Source organism: Dromiciops gliroides, chromosome 4, assembly GCF_019393635.1.
Source record: "Dromiciops gliroides isolate mDroGli1 chromosome 4, mDroGli1.pri, whole genome shotgun sequence".
Taxonomy (NCBI): domain Eukaryota; kingdom Metazoa; phylum Chordata; class Mammalia; order Microbiotheria; family Microbiotheriidae; genus Dromiciops; species Dromiciops gliroides.
Genome location: NC_057864.1, coordinates 146,360,397 through 146,381,352, shown reverse-complemented (window position 1 = coordinate 146,381,352; position 20,956 = coordinate 146,360,397). Strand labels below are relative to the sequence as shown.

At 38.2% G+C, this 20,956-nt stretch overlaps 1 protein-coding gene and 1 pseudogene across 2 annotated transcripts in view; one reads left to right on the top strand and one right to left on the bottom strand.

Annotated features, from left to right (window-relative positions):
* Positions 1-14,562, top strand: part of KCNK1 (potassium two pore domain channel subfamily K member 1) — a 58,968-nt gene extending 44,406 nt beyond the window's left edge. Inside the window, exons 2-4 of one of the 2 annotated variants that reach the window (XM_044000083.1) lie at positions 7,247-7,642; positions 8,280-8,304; positions 10,964-11,161. In XM_044000083.1, coding sequence (XP_043856018.1) covers positions 7,247-7,642; positions 8,280-8,304; positions 10,964-11,018 — 476 coding nt within the window. In that variant the 3' untranslated portion in view covers positions 11,019-11,161. Of the gene's footprint in view, positions 1-7,246; positions 7,643-8,279; positions 8,305-10,963 lie in introns of both variants that reach the window. The other variant, XM_044000082.1, reaches the window with a different exon arrangement.
* LOC122753020 lies at positions 1,107-1,920 on the bottom strand (annotated as a pseudogene).
* Positions 14,563-20,956: the final 6,394 nt, after the last annotated feature.

Sequence of the window (20,956 nt, the reverse complement as noted above, 5' to 3'; positions counted from 1 at the left end):
ACTTGCTCCTTTTTAGTAAACTTGCTCACTCCTGCCCTCCTCAAATCATTCTGTTCCTATCTTGAACCTTTCCCAGGCATAAACACATCTCCTTTGCCTGGCAGAAGCTGCTAAATATGCTTTTTCTCAGTGAAACAGGAATGTCAGGAGCGAGAAACTGACTTTAAAGCTATGTTATAGGTGCAGCAATTTATATACTCAAATAAACCTTAGGATTGTGGAGCCCCATTGTATGGGACAGAGAATATGTTTTAACTGTCAGTTTGTGCTTAAAATGGAGTCATTCACTGATTACTAGAAAGGATTCCTTTTGCCTGTAAGACAAAGTGATCTCAAGTATGAAGCTTATGCCAGTTTGACTTCATACAGACTCTTTGCTGTGCTATTAGCTAATCACTGTTACCCCTGATTTTGAGGTAAAGAGGGGGATTAGGAAATTTAATTAAACTTTGAATTACAATTTTCCAGTGTGGATTATAGATGAGGAAACTAAGAGAACAGTCATTTTTTCCAAGTTAATAAAACAGCTGGGATGAGATTCTGTATTTAATACAGAACAAGAAAAGAAAAAAAAAAGATTTATAAGAAACCCAGTGTTGTTCTACATATAATGAAACTCCCTTTCCCCAGTCATATGGGGAAATGGATAGCCATAATGATGTGAGAGCTCTTTACACCTTACAGAAAGTCTCCCTGACCCTCCTACAGAATTACCATAAAATTTAACAATCATGGCACTCTGCCAAGGGAGTTATGTAGAGTCCAACACAATTGAAAAAACTGAACAACAAAAGCACCTGCTAATTGCAAGTCACTGTGCTAGGTGCTAGAGATATAAAGGCAAAACCAAAATAAAATCTAACACTAGGAAACTTACACATACTTGCATAATCAAATATGAGATAATTTGAGGAGGCACTTTGTTGTTTGTATTCTGTACAGTCCTTCTGTGGGCCAAAATTTTATTTCACCCATAAAGTTCCTGTTGCCCAGCTCCTAGGCTGCCTATCTACTTCACAAGAGGAACGAGTCACATACCCCTTTCTTTTTTTTTTTTTTTTAAGCAGGCATAGTTCAGTTTATTCAATGTTTATAAAAAAAAAATCTTATGTGGTTGTCACAGCAGCTGCCTGGGTCCTCTGGACAGACACCTGAGTGTGAGTCTTCACAAGATGATTGGTGAATTCCTGATAGGTCTGGGGTTAGGTAGCTGTATGTTTTGGAGATGGCATCGAAGGTAGCTATAGCAAAGTTGCCCAGAATGGCAGTACAGCCCCTTGCAGAAGTATAGCAGTCATCAATTACAGCCATCATCAGGAGCTTCTTAGGCACAGGAGCTGAGACAATGCCAGTATCTCGAGGGGCAGGGATCAGGCGCACCAAAACAGATCCACAGCACCCAGTGACCTTGCAGGGCACTGAGTGAAGCTTGCCAATCTTATTCCCCCACTAGCCACGTCTCACAGGAACGATGGACAGCTTGGCCAGAATGATAGCACCACGAATAGCTGTGGCTACTTCCTTGGAGCACATGACACCCAAGCCAACATGGCCATTGTAGTCACCAATGGCCACAAAAGCCTTGAACTTGGCACGTTGTCCAGCTCTAGTTTGTTTCTGAACAGGCATGATCTTCAGAACCTCATCCTTCAATGAAGACCCCAGGAAGAAATCTATGATCTCAGATTCCTTAATAGGAAGGGAGAAAAGATAGATCTCCTCCAAAGACTTGATCTTCATGTCCTTGACGAGGTGGCCCAGCTTGGTGACAGGAACCCACTCCTTATCCTTGGCCTTTCCTCCTCGGGCCCCTCGGTCTCAGCCCCCACTGCCGAAGCTGCCATGGAAGCCCCCTTGGCCTCTGACTTTGGGGCCTCCAGAGCCTCCAGCTCCTCCTGCAGCACCGCCGTCTTCCGCCATTTGGTGTTTGTTAGAAGGTGGATAGTGTGTTTCATCAATAGTCCTTTGGGATTGTCTTGGATCATTGTATTGTTGAGAATACTTAAGTCATTCTGTCCAAAGTAGAATAATCACCAGTCTTGCTAGAAGAACAGCCTTCTCACATAGTGTATATAGATAGTCCTATGATGTGGGCTCCAGAAAGAATATAGAAAGGCTCTGATGTGATTGTGATTAGTTTAGTGGAATAGGAAGCCATATGTCTTTCAAGACCTTTCTAGAGACTGACTATGCTATTTCTTAGTTCTGATTAAATGAAATTTTATTGCATGAGATGAGTCCTCTCACTTCTGTCCAAGGAACCCCCACAGCTAGTGCCTTCCCCCTGGGATTACCTTCCATTTATATCATCTATATCTTGTAGGTGCATGTCATCCCCATTAGAATGCGAGTTCTTTGTGAGAGACCACGTTTTTCTCTTTCTCTTTAGCCTCAGAACTTAATACAGTGCCTGGTACAAAGTAAGTACTTAATGAAATTTTTGTTAGTTGATTGAACAGTACTCAACAGATTTTGTTAATTAGCCCTACTGAAAAACTTACCTGACAGTGAAAAGACGTCATTTATAAAAACTTGTGAAATTTGTGAAAAGAAGTCATTCTGTGTATACCTTTATGCTACTCTGTATTCTAGATGTAGAACATTAAAACAAGTCAGATCATGTCTGAAGTTTTGTTTCTAGTTTAGCCTTCCCACATATTGGAAGGGGAGGTGATAAGTTGGAGTGTGTCCCTTGGATGCTGAGAGGACTGATATATATATATGCACCACATCACATGGGAAATGATTGAAGGGATGTTTAACTTGGAGAAATAGTAGTGGGTTTTTGTGTTTGTTTGTTTTGTTTTATTAGGTTTAGTAGTAGGGGAAAAAGTAAGGGGAATAAAGGAGGAACTTAGAACATATCTGTCTTCAGAATAATTTCGAGAGTTAGACACCAATGGCTTCCTAGACCTGAAAGAAATTTTTCCTATCACATATTCAGCAAGTACTCACTCATCTGGTCTCTTTTTGAAGACCTTCAGTGAGGAGGAAACTGCTACGTCTTAGGGCAGCCTATTACATTCTTGAATAGCTCTAATTATTAGAACTTTTTCTTGAGATCAAACCTAAATTTGCTTCTTGGAAATTCCGATCTACTGTTCCTGATTCTGTCCTCTGGGCACAAATAGAGGAAGTCTTATCACCTTTACCTGGCTTGACGACTGCTTTCAAGTTCCACACAGCCCACTTCAGCCACTTTCCCTGAAGTCTTTTCTTCTCCTGGCTCCCTAGATGGGAGAGGATTAGATTTGTTTGGCTTGGGCCCCCAGCTGGGCAAAATTAGGATCAGGCAGTCAACAATCATTACTAAGTGGCTGTAAGTGCACTGGGATACAAGGAAGGGCCAAACAGTAGCCCCTATTCTTAAGAAGTCTATATTCTAATTTAGAAGACAATATGAAAATAGTTATGAACATATAAGTTATATAAAGTATAAATGGAAGGGACTGAGGGAGGAGAAAAGGACCAGGGACCTCCCACCAAAAACGAGCAAAAGGCCCAAGTTGTAGAGATGAAGATTCTGACTAGATGTAAAGAAAAAGTTCTCATCTCTAAAGGTTTTCACACAAAGGCTAAGTGACTAATTATTTCACGTTTTTACAGAGGGGATGAATTTCTGTTCATGTATGAGTTAGATTACGTTAAGAATTCTTAACCTGGTTTCCATAGATTTCAGGAAGTTTAAGGAGGTCTATGAACTTAGATGACATTTTAAAAATGCACCTTTACTGGGGCAGCTAGGTGGCGTAGTGGATAGAGCACCGGCCCTGGAGTCAGGAGTACCTGAGTTCAAATCCGGCCTCAGACACTGAACACTTACTAGCTGTGTGACCCTGGGCAAGTTACTTAACCCCCATTGCCTCACTAAAAAAAAAATGCACCTTTATTTTCTGATCTCTAAAATTTTAATTTTAGCATTTCTCTCAATTATGGATATCATAAACAAAACATTATTCTGAAAATGATCCATAGACTTCACTAGACTACCAAAGAGGGGTTGTGATACTTTTTTTTTTAAAAGAACTCCTAGATTAAAAGACCTTTGAGCCCCTTTCCACTGAGGATCTAGTGTAGTAATGGGCAGGGTTATATGGATATTTTAAAAAATCATTTTCCAGGACTTTTTTTTCAGGACCAACTTGTTAGACCAAAAATTATGTGAACACTGGGATCAAAAGTTAAAGGTCACCAAATAAAATTTTATTGTGTTATTTAAAAGTCTTCATGCTTGGTAATCACTTCCAACAAGATTATAAATTTTAAGGGAGAAAGAGAGAGAGAGAGAGAGAGAGAGAGAGAGAGAGAGAGAGAGAGAGAGAGAGAGAGAGAAGAACTCTGCAGCATGATTTATCTAGGGGTTCATTGATTGAACTTGGATAAATTATTCATTACTTCATTAAAATTCAAGCAAGCCTGAAGATTTCCATCTGATGCATTAAGTTGTCTAATATGAAGAAATTGCTGTAGATTCATCGCATAGGATGATTCTTCCAATATGCTTGCACTTTAAATTTGCAGCAAATTCAGATGAGATGTAAATTTTGCATTTTGTTTTCCATTAACTAAAATTGTTTATATAGACCCCAAGAGAAGGAAAAGGTTCTCACTAAGATCTGCAGACTGCTGCTTTTTAATCTGTTGCTGGAAAACACTCTTAGTATATATGATGAAGTTAGGTTTTTGTTGTTGTAATTGTTGCTTTGTCATTTTTCAGTCATGTCTTACTCTTTGTCTCCCCATTTGGGGTTTTCTTGGCAAAGATACTGGAGTAGTTTGTCATTTCCTTCTCTAGCTCATTTTACAGATGAGAAAACTGAGGTAAACTTGGTAAACTTATCCAGAATCACACTAGTAAGTATATGAGGCCAGATTTGAACTCAGGAAGATGAATCTTCCTGACTCTGGGCCCAACACTTGGTCTACTGTGCCACACCTACCTACATAGTAAAAGCTTAAATGATTTCATTCATCCATTTTTGTTTTTTGCTTTTTTGGGGGGGCGGGGCAATGAGGTTCAGGGTCACACAGCTAGTGGCTATCAAGTGTCTGAGACCAGATTTGAACTTAGGTCCTCCTGAATCCAGGGTTGGTGCTTTATCCACTGCACCCCCTAGCTGCCCCATGTCATTCATTTTTAAAAGTTAATTAAATGCATTATAGCTAAGAAAAAAAAACCCAAAAAACTATAGTTCCACAATCTTGTAAAAATAGATGTATGCTCTATAGACTTATTATTTCTTGAAATTTGATTTCATTTTATTTGAATATTAAATTTGAATGAAATAAGATTTAGTAAAAAATAATGATCCTAATTTGCTGGCATTTGAGAGCACAAAACAAGCCCAGAGAACAGAAGCAGCATGAAGTAGTAGAAAGTACACTGGGTTAGGAATCAGAAGGTCAGGGTTCAAATCCTAGCACAACCTTGGTCATGCCATTTAATTTCCCTGAGCCTCAGTTTACTTCAGTGCAAATGGGAAATGATTTTTCTTGTGCTGTCTACCTCATAGTAGAAGGCAAGAAAATAAATGGTCGGCATCAGTCAATAAGTAAGCATTTATTAAATACTTACTAGGTTCTAGGCAATGTGATAAGTGTCAGGAATATAAGGAGGGCAAAAAAAGTCTCTGCCCTCACTCGGTTTATATTCTGTTTGGGGAGACAGCATGTAAATAACTCAGTAACATCAGATGTGTACAAATAAGATGGTAGGTAATTTGAAAGGGCAGGAATATGAAACATGCCTGGGGCTGCCTAGATGAAGTGATCTATGGGACTTACTCTCCAATTAGAATGGCCTGGTCCATTCTAGGGTAGGAATTCTAGAACTGAGAGGCTTAAATTTCCCAGGAGAGTATAGTTGTAGAGGGTACAGGATCTCATCGGAGCCTCACAACAACCCTGGGAGGTTGGTGCTATTAATTATCTCCCTTTTAGAGATGAGAAAACTGAGCCAGACAGAGGTTAAGGGCTTTTCCCCAGGGTCACATAGCTAGTAACTGTCTGAGGCAGGATCTGAATTCAAAATGATCATACTTTCATTCCTCCACTAAAGTCCTTCCCCTGTGCCTCATAATGTTATGGATGTGTCTCTGGGTTCTTGAAGATATTAACAGTGGAATGTCAATCAAGTTTGGCCTAACAAGGTTAGTGTGATGGGTGGAATTGACGTGGAAGTTTAGAAGGCCTTATCAGTGGAAAGAATGTTGGTTTATCATATAATTTTTTTTTTGGCTGGAGGAGGGAGAAGGAGAGGGCACAGTAATCTGAATCAGTAGCGAATACCACCCTAAGTAATGAAGCCATGGACCTTTTGAAGTATGAGGGTTGTACTTATATTAACAACCTCAAAGAATTTTCATTGAGAAAAGTGTATGTAAAATTAAGTGTATGTAAAGGCGCTTTCAGTGTTTTGTGACTTTCAAACGGGTAAGTCAATAACTTGCTAAGTATTACCTACTTTCATTTGGTATTTAATTCAGTTGGAATATTGAATAAATGGTTTGACTTTGGGAAACTGTGGATATCACCTGAAATTAGGCAACATGACACAGTGGAAAAACTGTTAGCTTTGATATTAGGAGAAAACTAGGTTGGAAACTTGCCTCCAATATTTACTGGCTTTCTAACTTTTGGAGAATCATTTAATCACTTTGTGCCTTAGTTTCTTGGTGTACAAAATGAGAATAATATTTATACCAACCTCACAGGATTTTATAAGACTTAGACGAGGTAAGGAATACAAAGTGCCTGAGGCACTACATAAAAGCTATTTTAGAAGTGAGGTGGATATGCAAGTCAACCCTAGTGCAGAAAACTTCCTGTGCTGGTCTTACAGATTGCTATGACCATCCCTATTGGGAGCAAATCTCTCTCTACCAGAACACACAGCCCAGGTAGTTTGTCCCAGGGTTGATTTTCTTGTCCAGTTAGAAGACCTGACAGCAGTAAATGTTGATGAATGAACATATTTACTGGAACAGTTAACAGAACCTTTATCTCAAATTTCCTTTGGTTTCAAAACCAAATTATCTCTAAAGAGGTTTAAGTGATTAGTAGGTCTACATAGGGTGCAGTGAACTTACCAGGGCCTGGGACACCCTCTCCTGAATTTTATCTTTGCAGATTCACGTTCCCAGTAATATGATTTCTGCTCCCCCCCTTCAGAATGATCTCATCTATATCATCAATACATTTTATGTTCTTTCTTCTTCTGATCTTAGTTTCCTTTGTATTCCTCCAGGTTATGGGCACACAGTGCCTTTATCAGATGGAGGTAAGGCCTTCTGCATCATCTATTCGGTCATTGGCATCCCCTTCACCCTCCTGTTCCTGACAGCAGTGGTCCAGCGTATCACTGTTCACGTCACTCGGAGGCCTGTGCTCTACTTCCACATCCGCTGGGGATTCTCCAAACAGGTGGTCGCCATCATTCACGCTGTCCTTCTTGGGTTCGTGACTGTATCCTGCTTCTTCTTCATCCCGGCAGCAGTGTTTTCCATCTTGGAAGATGACTGGAACTTTTTGGAATCCTTTTATTTTTGCTTCATTTCCTTGAGCACCATTGGCCTGGGAGATTATGTTCCTGGAGAAGGCTACAATCAGAAATTCAGGGAGCTATATAAGATAGGTATCACATGTAAGTATCTTGGATATGGTTGACTGCTATTCAAAGGTTTGATCATTTTTAGAGTTGTCCAGGACCTACCTCTCTCTTCCTTCCCAGTGCTATTCCAGTTTCCCACCATCTCTGGTGAATTCATTAGGCCAAAACAAACTGTCATCCTTATTCAAAGTTAAGGATCCGTTTACAATTCTTACCATCCTAATAATGTTTATATTTTGTATTAATTATTCATTAGTGGAACACTGAGAGATCATTAAGTCCAAGGTCAGTATATGTCAGAGGCAGGATCTGAAAGTAGACAGTCCAAATGGGAAACTGAATCTCAGAGAAAACAGATAACTTGTTCAAGGTCACTCAGGCAGTAAGTCAGAATTTGAATCTACGTCTTCCTGAATTAAGGGCATACACCCATGCTGATGAATGTTTTCTGGGTGATAAAAATAGACATATTTATACCAGTACCAAATATGGTACCTTTCCATCATATCTAAACAGTAGAGCAAAAACCGAACTGCTTACTGAAATACCATCATTTTCTAAAGTAATCTTAACTTCATAAAACTTACACTGGAGTCTATAAATGCTAGTCATGTATTTTAATATACCCAGGACACCCTCACTCACATGTATATCTGATTTATCCAAATAGCAGCTCTTTCTGAAGAAGAGAATGGGTAAGTATCATTATGCTTGCTTTGCTGATATAGAAACTCCTAAAGACAAAAAGTCTCTGACAAAGTATTGCCTCTAGGGACCTGAAATTTCAATGATCAGAAATTTATAATTTAAAATACATTCAGTCACAGTCATAGGTATCAGATCTTTTTTTTTTTTAAGTTGGGAAGCTTTTCTCCTTTAACTCATTCCATCCAAATATCCTCATTTTTCTATTAAATATTGTAATGGAAAATGAGGCAGCTAGGTGGCACAGTAGATAGAGCTCCAGGCTTGGAGTAAGGAAAATCCAAGTTCAAATCTGGCTTCAGACACATTAGATGTGTGACTCTGGATGAGTCACTTAATCTGCTTTCCTCAACTGTAGAATTGAGGTCATTGAAGATCAAGTGAGATATTTGTAAAGTGGTTAGCATGGTATCTGGCACATAGTAGGTGCTCTATAAATGTTAGCTAGATATTATTATTATTGTGTTTAGATCTGAGGTTCCATTTCAACACTTGATGGAAATATTTTGCTTTGAGCTCATTGCCAAGAAGTTAAGTGTGTTCTGGGAGGTTTGAGAACAGGTTAGAGACTTGAACATATTATATTGTACTCAGGGCTGGTGTTTGTTTACATGTGAAGGGTGAATTAGGAAGGGAAAAACAAAGGGTAGATAGGCATGTGTTGGCACTCAACCGGACTGTGGCTGGGCGTAGATGTGTCTTAAGTAATATTGCCTTTGGACACAGCCTAGCATATGTTATTTGCTCTGTTATTGTATGCTCACATCACTGCTATTTCTGAAAGGAGCCCCCACGCAGCCCCTGCACATTGTGAACAGAATTTGGAGTGAAGATTTTGGTTGAGACAGCCAAACTGTGTCACCAGAAGAGGAAGCCATGAAATTCTCTGCTTCCATTGAAGTCTTTAGGGGAAATATTATTTGATAAAGGCAAATGCAACATTCCCATTCTATTCGTGTTCAATGCTTATTTATTCCCAGGTTACCACAAAGGCTAGCTCATCTACCTCAGGGCCTGTCTGAAAATAGTTTTCAAGTCTTAGAATTTTAAAAGGGAATAATCAGAGGAAAAAATTGGGGGGGGGGTTTGGGATTATTATTTCCTTCTGATTCTTCTAACTTTAGTGATGAATTTGACTATTGAAAATGAATTTTATTTTAGTCTTTGAAGATTATGCCCTTGCCTCATCCCTCCAACTCCACCCCTCCCTTTTTTTGAGGGGGGAGGTGTGGAGCATTGCTGTGCTCATTTAGATGTTTTCTTTCCCCTATAGTTTAAGTATAATGAGCTGGGTTAATTAATTGTTCAGTTGCCAAATTGAACAGTGATGTGCCAAAAGTATTATCATGAACTTATGGAAAAATGTAGGCCTGTTGGTAGATTATGTGGAAATATCAATAGTTACAGAGAGACCTATTTCATTTCTAGCATAAGTCTTGAAGAAATTTTCCATTGGTTTAAACCATATTTTTTAGTATGAAACCTCTGTTCCATAGGGAAAATATGGATCAAAGATTCAGTACCTTACAAGAGCATCCAATTGTCTAAAAACAGCTAGGTAAAGGATTTACAGGGCTTTCATGTGCTGCTTTAAATTTCCTTTAAAATGTTTCTGTTTTTAAATCAGGAATAAAGAGCCCTATCATGGTCTCATGTGAATAATTCTTATTATCAACAAGGCATTTATGAAGTAGTTACTATATACCAGGCATTTTACTAAGTTCTGGGGTTACAAAGAAAAAGGAAAAATAGCTCTTTCCCTCAAGGGCCTTACATTCTATTAGATGACATATAATCAAATAAATATTGGTAGATATGCTTCTTTGGAAAGACTAATTAGATAAGCTGAGAAGCTATGGCTGAACATTCAATAGGCTAAGCGGATTTTTTTTTAATCTCTTCAAAATAGTACTCCTTTGAACTTTGGATCTTGAAATTTTAAAGGAAATTTTAATTTTTATTGATCTTTTGTTTTCATATTCACTTCACTTCTGAAAATATCCACCTTCCTCTCCCCTACCCAGAGAATCATCCCTTATAATAGAAAATTTTTAAAAGAAAGTATTTCAGTAAAACTAACCACCACATCTGCTCATCCTGACCATGTATGCAGTGGCAGCCCTTTGAAGAGGACAGGGAAGCATATTCTTTCATCACTCCTTTAGGAACCAGTTTAGTCATGACTTCATAGCATTAGGTTTTGTAAACACTTTGTAATGAAGCTTCTTTTATAATAATGAAAATATTGCCAATATGTTCCCCTCCTCAAGCCATGGATTTTGGCCTTCAATATGGTTTGGGTTTTTTGAGCAAGGAGGCAGGGGTAAGGTTATTATTTTTTTGGGGGAGTGGGGCAATGAGGGTTAAATGACTTGCCCAGGGTCACACAGCTAGTGTCAAGTGTCTGAGGCCAGATTTGAACCCAGGTCCTCCTGAATCCAGGGCCAGTGCTTTATCCACTGCGCCACCTAGCTGCTGGTCCTGGATTCAGGAGGACCTGGGTTCAAATCTGGCCTCAGACACTTGACACGTACTAGCTGTGTGACCCTGGGCAAGTCACTTAACCCTCAATGCCCCACAAACAAAACAAAACAAAACAAAACAAAACCCACAGCAGCTACCCTTAGAGCCCCTCTGTTTCTCTCCCAGGTTACCTGTTGTTGGGCCTCATTGCCATGCTGGTCGTTCTGGAAACCTTCTGTGAACTCCACGAGCTCAAAAAGTTTAGAAAAATGTTCTACGTGAAGAAGGATAAGGATGAAGATCAAGTCCACATCATGGAACACGACCAGCTCTCATTCTCTTCCATCACAGACCAAGCCGCAGGCCTGAAGGAGGATCAGAAACAGAATGAGCCTTTTGTGACAGCTCAGGCATCCACTTACTCTGATGGCTCAGCAAACAATTAAAAGTAGGGTCCCTCACCCCATTTGTCCTAGCACACTACCATCCCTGCAAGTCAGAAATAGAAAAAACCTTTGTTCATTTTTATGAAAATGTAAAAGCCAAGATGACGATGCCACTTAAACAGATATCCATTATTTGAGGTATTAAAAACAAAACAAAAAAGCAACCATGGGCTCACTTGGGAAATATAATATCTGAGGAGAGGGAATCTCCACCTGTAATACATTCTGTAACAAACAAGACTGGGCTTTGTAGTTAGGTGAGAACAACAATGCTGGAAACAGTGACGCTGGGGAGAGGTTAACAATGCTTGGCCAGAAGCAGGTTTTATACTTTTAATTGGGAAATTTGAGGTTTGTTTTTGAATCATTTAGCAGCTTCATAGCAAAACTTTCTATTTAAGAGAGAGGCTTAGCAATGTGTTTTATAATTAAGTTCCTGTGTACTGTTTGCATGTGCCCATCCAAAGTGATTATTTTTGTAGAATCTAAGTTAAGACCTACTATTTATACTGAATGTTTAACTAATACATGTGTACATAGAAAGTATAAATATGTTTATATCCTGTGTATATAGAAATATATAATGTATATATAGGCTAGGTCCCTAGAATTCAGTGAACTTCTTAGAGCAGAATTATAGATAAATTTTGTTTTCTCTCTTTATATAAGAAGTAACTCAGAATTGCTGCATTTGATAAGTGAATGAAATAGAATTACATTTAGGACCGACTAGAGAAAATTTGGAGCTGCAAGAAACACTTTGCTCTTGCAGTGGTATTTTGTGAAATGTTTGAAACATTTATAAAAAATTTCCCTTTTTTGTGACCAAGAAATGAAGAATGTCATTTGTATAGAAGTGAAGATAGCTAAAGATAGTTTTGTAAGGTTTTTTTGTGATTTGCAGCCATTTAAATTTTTTTAAAAGCACAGAACTTTCAACCAAGAAAAATATAAAACAAAGGTCTGGTTAAACTAATTCAGTTAAGTGTTTAAAATTCATAAGATGGAATAAACAAAAAGGTATGGCCTGTGGCTACACTTTAATGTCTTTTATGTCAGGGAAAACTTTAACTGTATCTCTATGGGCTCTCTTCACTTCTGTGTAGAAACCATAAAACTAGCAGTTTTCAATGATGCCTAGAGGAAAATACTAAAAATTTCAAGTAGGAAAAATAAACAGCACTGTGTGGGCTAACTAATGCTCAGTGACAGGGTAAGTAGTTCTTATCTTTTTTTGTATGATATGTCATTGAGGGATGCTGATATTGGAATGATCACAGACTTGACTGTTAGAAAAAATTAGCACTTTAGGTGACTCACTTCAAGCCAATTTGTTACAATTTGGCCTCTTTATGAAAGGGCTAACTTATATTTAAAACACACACACACACACACACACACACACATACTGTTACATTATGTGCAACAATAAGCCAACCCACTTGTCATCTGATCACTTTCATGGCAGTCTCTGAAAATGGGGTCTTCTGGTTTCCATAGCACTTTTATTAGTCATAGGAATATTTGTCAAATAGAAATAGACTCCAAGGTGTTCTGTTGAATCTGTGGTAGAATTTCAGTGGCCAATTCCTATCCTGGTGAACTAGTTTCATCAGCATTTTTTGTTCAAGGCTTAAGCCCAAAGACTTTTGTCAGATTTCCTTGAAACCTAATCCCATTGCCCCCATAGGCTTATTATATTTCCTGGTGTTCCATTATCTATTCACCTTGCCCTTGCAGAGGAGATACGACCCCATGCAAGGGAAGTTATTGGCTAAGTGACAACTTGAGAGAGTGGAGAAACACATTTTGTATATGAAGGGGATGGAATATTTGACAGTCCATCGTTGATTGGCATAAAATGAAGGCTGGTGCTGATGGAGAGTATAAATCAAAGTAGTGATAAGTGACACTTGGGTGTGTACTGACATTTTATTAGATGCAGCAAATGGCTTTTGTTAGCCACAGCTGTCTGGCTTTAGTACAAGAGAGAAGGGAGTTTATAAATATGATGAAAGAAGAGGAGGAGTAGAAGGAGGAAAAGAGCTTGCAAAGGTGACTGTGTATCAAAATGGCATTAATAAAGTACTTTATGTTCCATATGTTCTCAACACATTCATTAATTCTCTCAAAATTATGGTGTGATTTCTTTCTTTACATATGTAGAAAGTGAGGGAAAAACAAAATTACTTTTTTTTTCAGGTGGAAATTTAAGGGGTTTCTTTTCCAATGAATCATTTACTTCATTGGTCATCATTAAAATTCTAACTGTCTTTATATAAATAGAGAAATGGGGTGGGGTGCTGGAAAATGGAGTCAGGAATGGAACTGGTTTATAGGCTTTAATAGGATTCTGAAGGATGAAACCATGGAATTGTGCCCACCGATTGCCATTTGTTGCCCTCTCATATGGGAAACAAAAGTGTAAAATTTTTCATGGCCTTGGGATGGTGTAGATTCTGAAGAAGGGCATAGTAAAGTCAGACCAAAAGATAGATATTTTGCTTAAAGATTTTTTTTTTAGTCACAGGGCATTTTTCCTTAGGAAAAGATGGGAGAATTGTGGAAAAAAATGGTTTTGGGAATTGACTGGTATGGTATAACTAATGGACCTCTGATGAGGAAAGAGGACAGAACCTTATGGGGAAATGGTCTGGGAATGAAAGAAAATGCCCTTTTGGGTGTACGTGGGGAAATCTCTGAATAAGAAGTATGCCTTAGAATGTTTTAAGACAAATTCTCTGAGGAGAGGATAATTGGAGAAAGGATTGAGTAGTTGTCCTGAGAATGATATGATTTAGTAGGCTCCTTAGAGGATTGTTTTGGATGGACAACTAAGGTAAGGAGTAGTACTCTGCTCTAAAACAGAGATGGTCATCTTTCCACATACCACCCTCATGTGCCTTTTGTGAAAATGAGTAAGACCACACCAAGTATATTTTGGACCTTCAGATCTTGACGTGAAGGGAAAACCAGCAAATGTAAATCACCCTTTTTTACCCCTTATGATCACCCAGATTACCAAAAACAATTACATTAATAGGAATTGATACCAAGGAGCCAGTAGTAATTCATTGTTCATAATTCACAATTCTGTGAACATTATTTCGTGATCGTGTAGTATATTCAATTTGTGTTGTGATTCACTTTTCTGTAGAATGTTCATGCTAAGAAGAGATTTGTAAATGTTGATGTCCACCTTTAAGTGAAATAATCACTTTGGACTTCACGTTAGAAAATGTGTTTATCTGCTAAACATATCCCTCCGTAAATTTATTAAATTTTTTTTGTTACATTTAAAAAAAAACTGAGATAATAAAAGCATTGTCATTAACCTTAGCTGCCTACTGTATATTTAGTGAAACTAAACTACTATGTAATACATTTTGGTTTCTCTTGCAGAGATTTGTTCATATTTCCCAAGGACTTTTTTTTGGGTCAAAATTGGACACACACACCCCTCTGTCATTTGAGGAGGAAAGCATGAGATTGTAAACTTGAGAGCAAAAATGTTGTTTTGGTGTTCATTACTTATTTCTTCAATGGTTTGTACAATACTATTTTTCTTCTTATCTGGCAACATCAGCTTTCAGAAACTCAGCCAAAAACTCAGAAGGAAGCAAACAAAACAAAACTCTAAATAACAAAAATAAATGTCACAAAGTCCATGTGTGAACTTTTATGTTCTTTACTCATATGAAAGTCCCTTGGTCACTCAGTGATAGACTATTTGCTCTTATCCTAGTCATTCTTCTAACAACTTCCACCTGGAGCAGATTAAAAGAAAGGAGAGAGTACAAAAGGTAGGAAGTGACTACTGAGAACAAGAGAAGACACAGAAAAACTATTTTTAAAATAACAGACGTAAGAATGTAGAAATCCATAGTATAGGTCTAGGGTCATTTAATGTGTGGCTAAACAGCTCTTCACCCTTCAACTGTTGAAGGCATCCATCACTCTTTTAGAGTGTAATACACATTAATGTTCATAGTGATGGCCCTTAGTTATCAAGGGATGTTTAAATTCTGTTTAATAAAGCAAATAAGTAATACATTTTTTTTTTTTTTGCGGGGCAATGGGGGTTAAGTGACTTGCCCGGGGTCACACAGCTAGTAAGTGTAAAGTGTCTGAGGCCGGATTTGAACTCAGGTACTCCTGAATCCAGGGCCGGTGCTTTATCCACTGCGCCACCTAGCCGCCCCAGTAATACATTTTAAAGAATGTTTTAATGCAAAATTCTTAAGATTGAGGGGGAGTTGGCTGCTTAAAAGGGACAAGTTATCTGGTGAATCCAATTATCTGGAACAGTTGGTTCCCAAATGATAGCAGATAAGTAAGTTGTTGCAGTCTTAACGTGCTGTCCTTCATCCTTGAAGATGATGCTATGCTTAATAACTTTTTAATAAGTAAACTGGAATGAATTATATGCAGTTGAATGAATTAGTTGATCTCTCAAGATCACTTCTATCTTACTGATTCTGTAAAACATACATGACAGTGTTTTCACCATGGTATCAATGTAATTAAAAAAAAACTGTTAAGCACTAAAAATATAGTAAATCCCATGGACACCAGAAATTTAGACTTTAACCATGAAGTCTCCATGGTCCAAGACATTAGCACATTTTGCCCAGAAGTTTTACACTGTTTCACCACTCACCTTTTTCTTAAATAGGTAATGTCAAAAAAAGTTTGGTTTAAGTACTTAAATTTGTTTGGGATACCCCTCATTGATGTGCCTACCTGCATTATATGATCTAAAATTCCCCTTTGCTCTTGTTACTAACCAGGTACATTGTGTGATGCATTACAATTTAGAACAGGTACATTGTGTAATGCATCACAATTTAGAACACTGTGACCTTAAAACTGGAACCATGCCTATTATCATTATAAATTCAGCAGTGACCATGGTCGACTTTAAAGGTCACTGCAGTTGCCTCTGAGTGCATTGCGTAAATCCTTGGTCCTCTTGGTCATTCTAAACCAGGATAAACTCTATTGGGAAGGAAAATAACAGCCCATAGTGGGCTTTTAGAATGGTATCTTTAATTAATTCTGCCATACAATATATTTATGCAGCTCTTCCCTCCAGAATTTGGGAAGCTGAGAAAATTTCTCAGGCTGTTTAAAATATCCATCTACCATGTTTCTGTGACTAAACAAAGAAAACTGAGGTAATTGCCAAGTCATAAGGACAAAAAATACCCAACATAGTGTGGTGTCCCCTTCAGGATGATATTGTAACAAGTAAAAGAGAGGTGTCCAGCTTAGTCTTGCTTTATTGATACATAGAGAATGCATTTATGAGGGCGTTATGCATATATACTTAAGATGATAAATTATTGAAGAATGATTCCCCCGCCCTACAAAATATCAAATAATCCAGGACAATAAGCATAAAATAAGGAAGAGTCAAGGAACTCTTGGTTTGAATGCCTGCCCCATCAATTCATCATCTGTAGAACTTACATCAAGCCTAAATCTCTTAATCTCATCACCTGCATCCAAGGAAGGCAATAGGTGTGAGAACTACTTTATAAGGACATTGTGTGAAACAATTATTGAACTGATTGTAAAGTGCTTTATTATATAAGGTGCAATATAATACAACTGTTCTTACATCCCTCATATTTGCCTTGGTGCTTGAGCATCACACTGTAGAGGTATGTGCCTCAAATCTCAATGACAGCAAGTCAATTCTATTGACAAAAGTTAAATGTGAAAATTACATTTGTGGAAATGATGTCCTACAATGTTGGAGTTGGGAGATACAAAAGAAGGGGATACGGGGTATAGATCAGTGAACTGGCTGGGTAAGTTATACACCTAATATATTTTTGTAGAACAGGTTTAAAAAATCCAATTTGAGCTATCCCATTTACCTGAAACCTTGAGCTTGCCTGGAAACAGAAATTTTCAGGAGATTTATAAGAAGCAATGACTCAAAATAAGTGTTCCGACATGACTATAAATAAATATAACTGTGAATCATTACCTTTCTGAGTAAATAGATGGCATTGTTGGGTGTGTAAAATCAGTTATCCACAGCAAGGATACTTCTACTTAAAGCTACAGTAACAAATTTTCCTTCTTACAGTTCACATCCATCCACATCCCTCCCAAATGATTCTGTACCACTTCAAACATAGCTATGTCCTGTTAAATATTGCCCCAACCAACATCAATTTGCAAAGTTATTATAACCAGACTCCATCAGAGCTTGCACTCCTGCCAACATAAAGTACTTTCCTTACACCAACCTTGTCTTGGCCCATTGTGCCATGCTGATTGAAGTGGGAGGCAGGATCACATTCTTTTTTCTCTCCAACTCATTCCACACAGCACTCCCCTGTTCTTGTACCATAGCAACCCAATGCATCAGTTTCTCAGGCAAAATGAGGCTTCGTCTCTAGAGTTCTCTTATTTTTCAATGCCAACTCCCCTATGTAAGCTGGAGGTAAAAACCTCTATCGCTCCTTGCCTCCTCCTTTGCTAACCTCTCCTTTCCAGTTCTTACTTTTTTCTTCTTTGGTCTCTGTCTTTTAGCAGCCCCATCCAACATCAACCTTCAGAAAGGAATAATTAATTTTTTCCCTTCCAGTCACACCAGTCCACCCAGAAGTGGGAAAAGAGAAAAAAAAAAACAACCCAGCACCCTCTATAAAAATAATTTATAGATGGTGAATATAATTATTGGCATTCACTCTCCAGATATAGATATACGTGCATTCACGCTGAAGGATTATATTGGATTGTCTCTCAGTAAAATCCCAGTGCCAGATGTCAGGTCTAGAAATTGAGTCATGAGAGTGTCAGAGGGAGAGAAGAGTGGAGATGGGTGTCACTGAACTCAGTGCCCAAGAGGATCATAGGCCTGAATACAGCCACCAAAAAATAGTAGCTTTTCTAAGTATCTCCAATTAAAACAAAAGATAGCCAGGTATCTAGGAGAAAGAGGAAGTGACTGCCTGAGGTTGCCCTGTATTCTTCTCATTGTGTCCTTATCTAATCAAGTTATATTATTAAAGAAAACAACAAAAGCACTGTTCCTAGTTCCTAGCTTCTTAAACTGTGGGGCACAACCCCATAGGGGGTTTACAACTGGATGTAGGGGTCACGAAAAAGTGGCAACAGTAAAGGTTAGGTTACTTATTTTATATACCTATATCCTGGGGTCACATAAAGATTTCTAGGGCAATAAAGGAGTCTAGAGTGGAAGAAAATTTAAGAAGTCCTGCCCTAGCTTGACTATTCTTTAGCCTTTGGTATACTCCACCCAGCTTTCCCATAGGTGAGAAGGAAACAAGGCAATGCATGCTGGAAAAAAAAAAATGCACCATGACATCACTGTGAAGTTTTACATGTAAGTGTTAATTATTTCTCTACCTTATTAAATCTAGATAATCAACAAAATGATAACTTGAACCTTGATTTATGCCATTTGCCAATTTCTAAGGTGTAATTGCTCACACTGAAAATTTAGCAAGCTCCTTCCTGGATTGGTATTGTCTCCAGCATATCCCTGGAATGAACGTAACAATTTATATATTGTAAGGTAAGCCAAGCCAAGCACCTTCATCTTGTGGGTGCTGACTGTAGCAATGATTTTATTTGAAAAGACAGTCCAGTTTTGGATGAAGAGGGTCCTACCCTCTTAAAACCACAGATACCCTCCCACTTTAGTGCAGTCACATGGTCCATCACTTTCCCTTTCTTAGATATCTATGTCTCTGATTCTGGTAACAACTGACTCTACTGTTTCAGTAATTAGCAGGGCTGCTGGGAGGTATGGTATGTTATATTGAAATCAAGGGCATGCTGCTGTACCCTTTAGTCCAAATTACCTTTGTTCCTCCCTTTCTACTCAGAGGAAGGAAGCATCTAGGACCACATGTAAGGAAACACTTTAAACACTCTAGGCACACCTATGTTTGAAAAAACAAACGGAAAAAAACCACAGGCTTCTATTTAATGCACTAAAGAAGAGCCAAAAGCCTGCAAGAATCCTTGTGTTTGGTCCCAGTTTCCATTTTAAGTTGATGCTACTCTTCTATTCAACCTCAGCAACATACAAATGACCTTCACCTTTGACTTTCCCATCACCAATAAGTGTTCCACTTTTATGTTCTAAGACTCTAAAATGCCTTCATCTTATCAATAGTCTCCTCTTTCCATTTCTTCCTGTGCCTTACTATTCCGAAACATTTTCTCACTCTTCTCTGTGACCTCCAATCCATCCACTCCACAGTACCTTCCAAGGCCATCACACCTGCTCTGGTGACACTCTCTTCCCTTCCTTCAATCTCAAATGAATCATGAAGCTCTTAGCAACAGACACACAGCAGTTGCTTAAAAATGCTTATCAAATAATTTGATCTGTCTAATCCAGTTCATTTTCTGCTTCCTATAAACATGTTGATGTTTTCCCCATCCATAAAAATCCCTCAACAGATCCTATCCTTAATAACTAGTGTCATCTCTCCTCTCCTCAGCCAAACTCAAAAGAGCTATCTCTGCTCCGTGCCTCTATTTCCTCTCTTCCCATTATCCTCTAAACCCCTTAAAATCTAGCTCCTGACCATAATTCAACCAAAACTACTGTCTCTAAGGTTACAAATGATCTCATAATTGCCAAATCTAAAGGCTTTTTTTCAATCCTGACCTCAATATTCAATCTTGACCTTTCTGCATCATTTGGCACTGTTGACCACCTTCTTTTCTTGATGCTTTTCATAACACTGGACTCTGGGGGCAGTTAGATGATCCTTGGGGTTTTGAGACTCTTGTTTGTTGTGTTTTTTGTTTATTACTTATTCATTCATCTATTTATCAGTTTATCCATTCATTTCATTCATTCAGTTATTCATTCATTCATTCACTTATTTAATTTGTCTATCTAGATCTATCTATTTATCTGACCATTCATTCATTCATCCATTTATTTGCTTATCTATTCATTCATTTGTTTCTTCCCTTCCTATATTTATTTCCTTCCTTCCTATATATATATTTTTGTGTGAGGCAATTGGGTTAAGTGACTTGCCCAGGGTCACACAGCTAGTAAGTGTTAAGTGTCTGAGGAAGGATTGTGAACTCAAGTCCTCCCGATTCCAGGGGCTGGTGCTCTATCCTCTGCGCACCTAGCTGCCCCCTTCCTTCCTATATTTTACACTTTTAAGTATTAATTTGTATTATAGCTATTCACATATGTCTCATAGAGTCAGAGTTAAGAGAGACTTCAGAGGATAGTCCAGTGGAACTATATCCAGTCCCCCAACAGATCATAAATTCTCTATGGACAAAAAGGGTCTTTGGAAAAGTTTATTTGTCTTTATGTAGAACTCCTATTTTTATAGCACTTTAAATTTATATAGTTAATTCTTTGAAACAACTCAGTGAAACTATTAATGCCAATAGTAAGGTCCCCACTTGATAGTTGGAGAAACTGAGGCTTAGAGACGTTAAATGATTTGCCTGGGACCACATAATGATGGAGCCACTTTTTAGACCCAAATCCTCCCCATATTCTGCTCCCTTTCACTATAGATTCTTTAGCCTTTTTGTAGCTCCCCATCGCTCAATTCTCTGTACATTTTTTAGGAAGATGGTGAAGGTTTGAGGCCTGAAATTTCATGGCAAGTAATTGTCAGTTGTAGAATTTCATCTTTAGTTCGGGTTCCTAACTCATCGGCAATATATAGCCTTAGAGATTCCTGGGGGCATTGGGAGA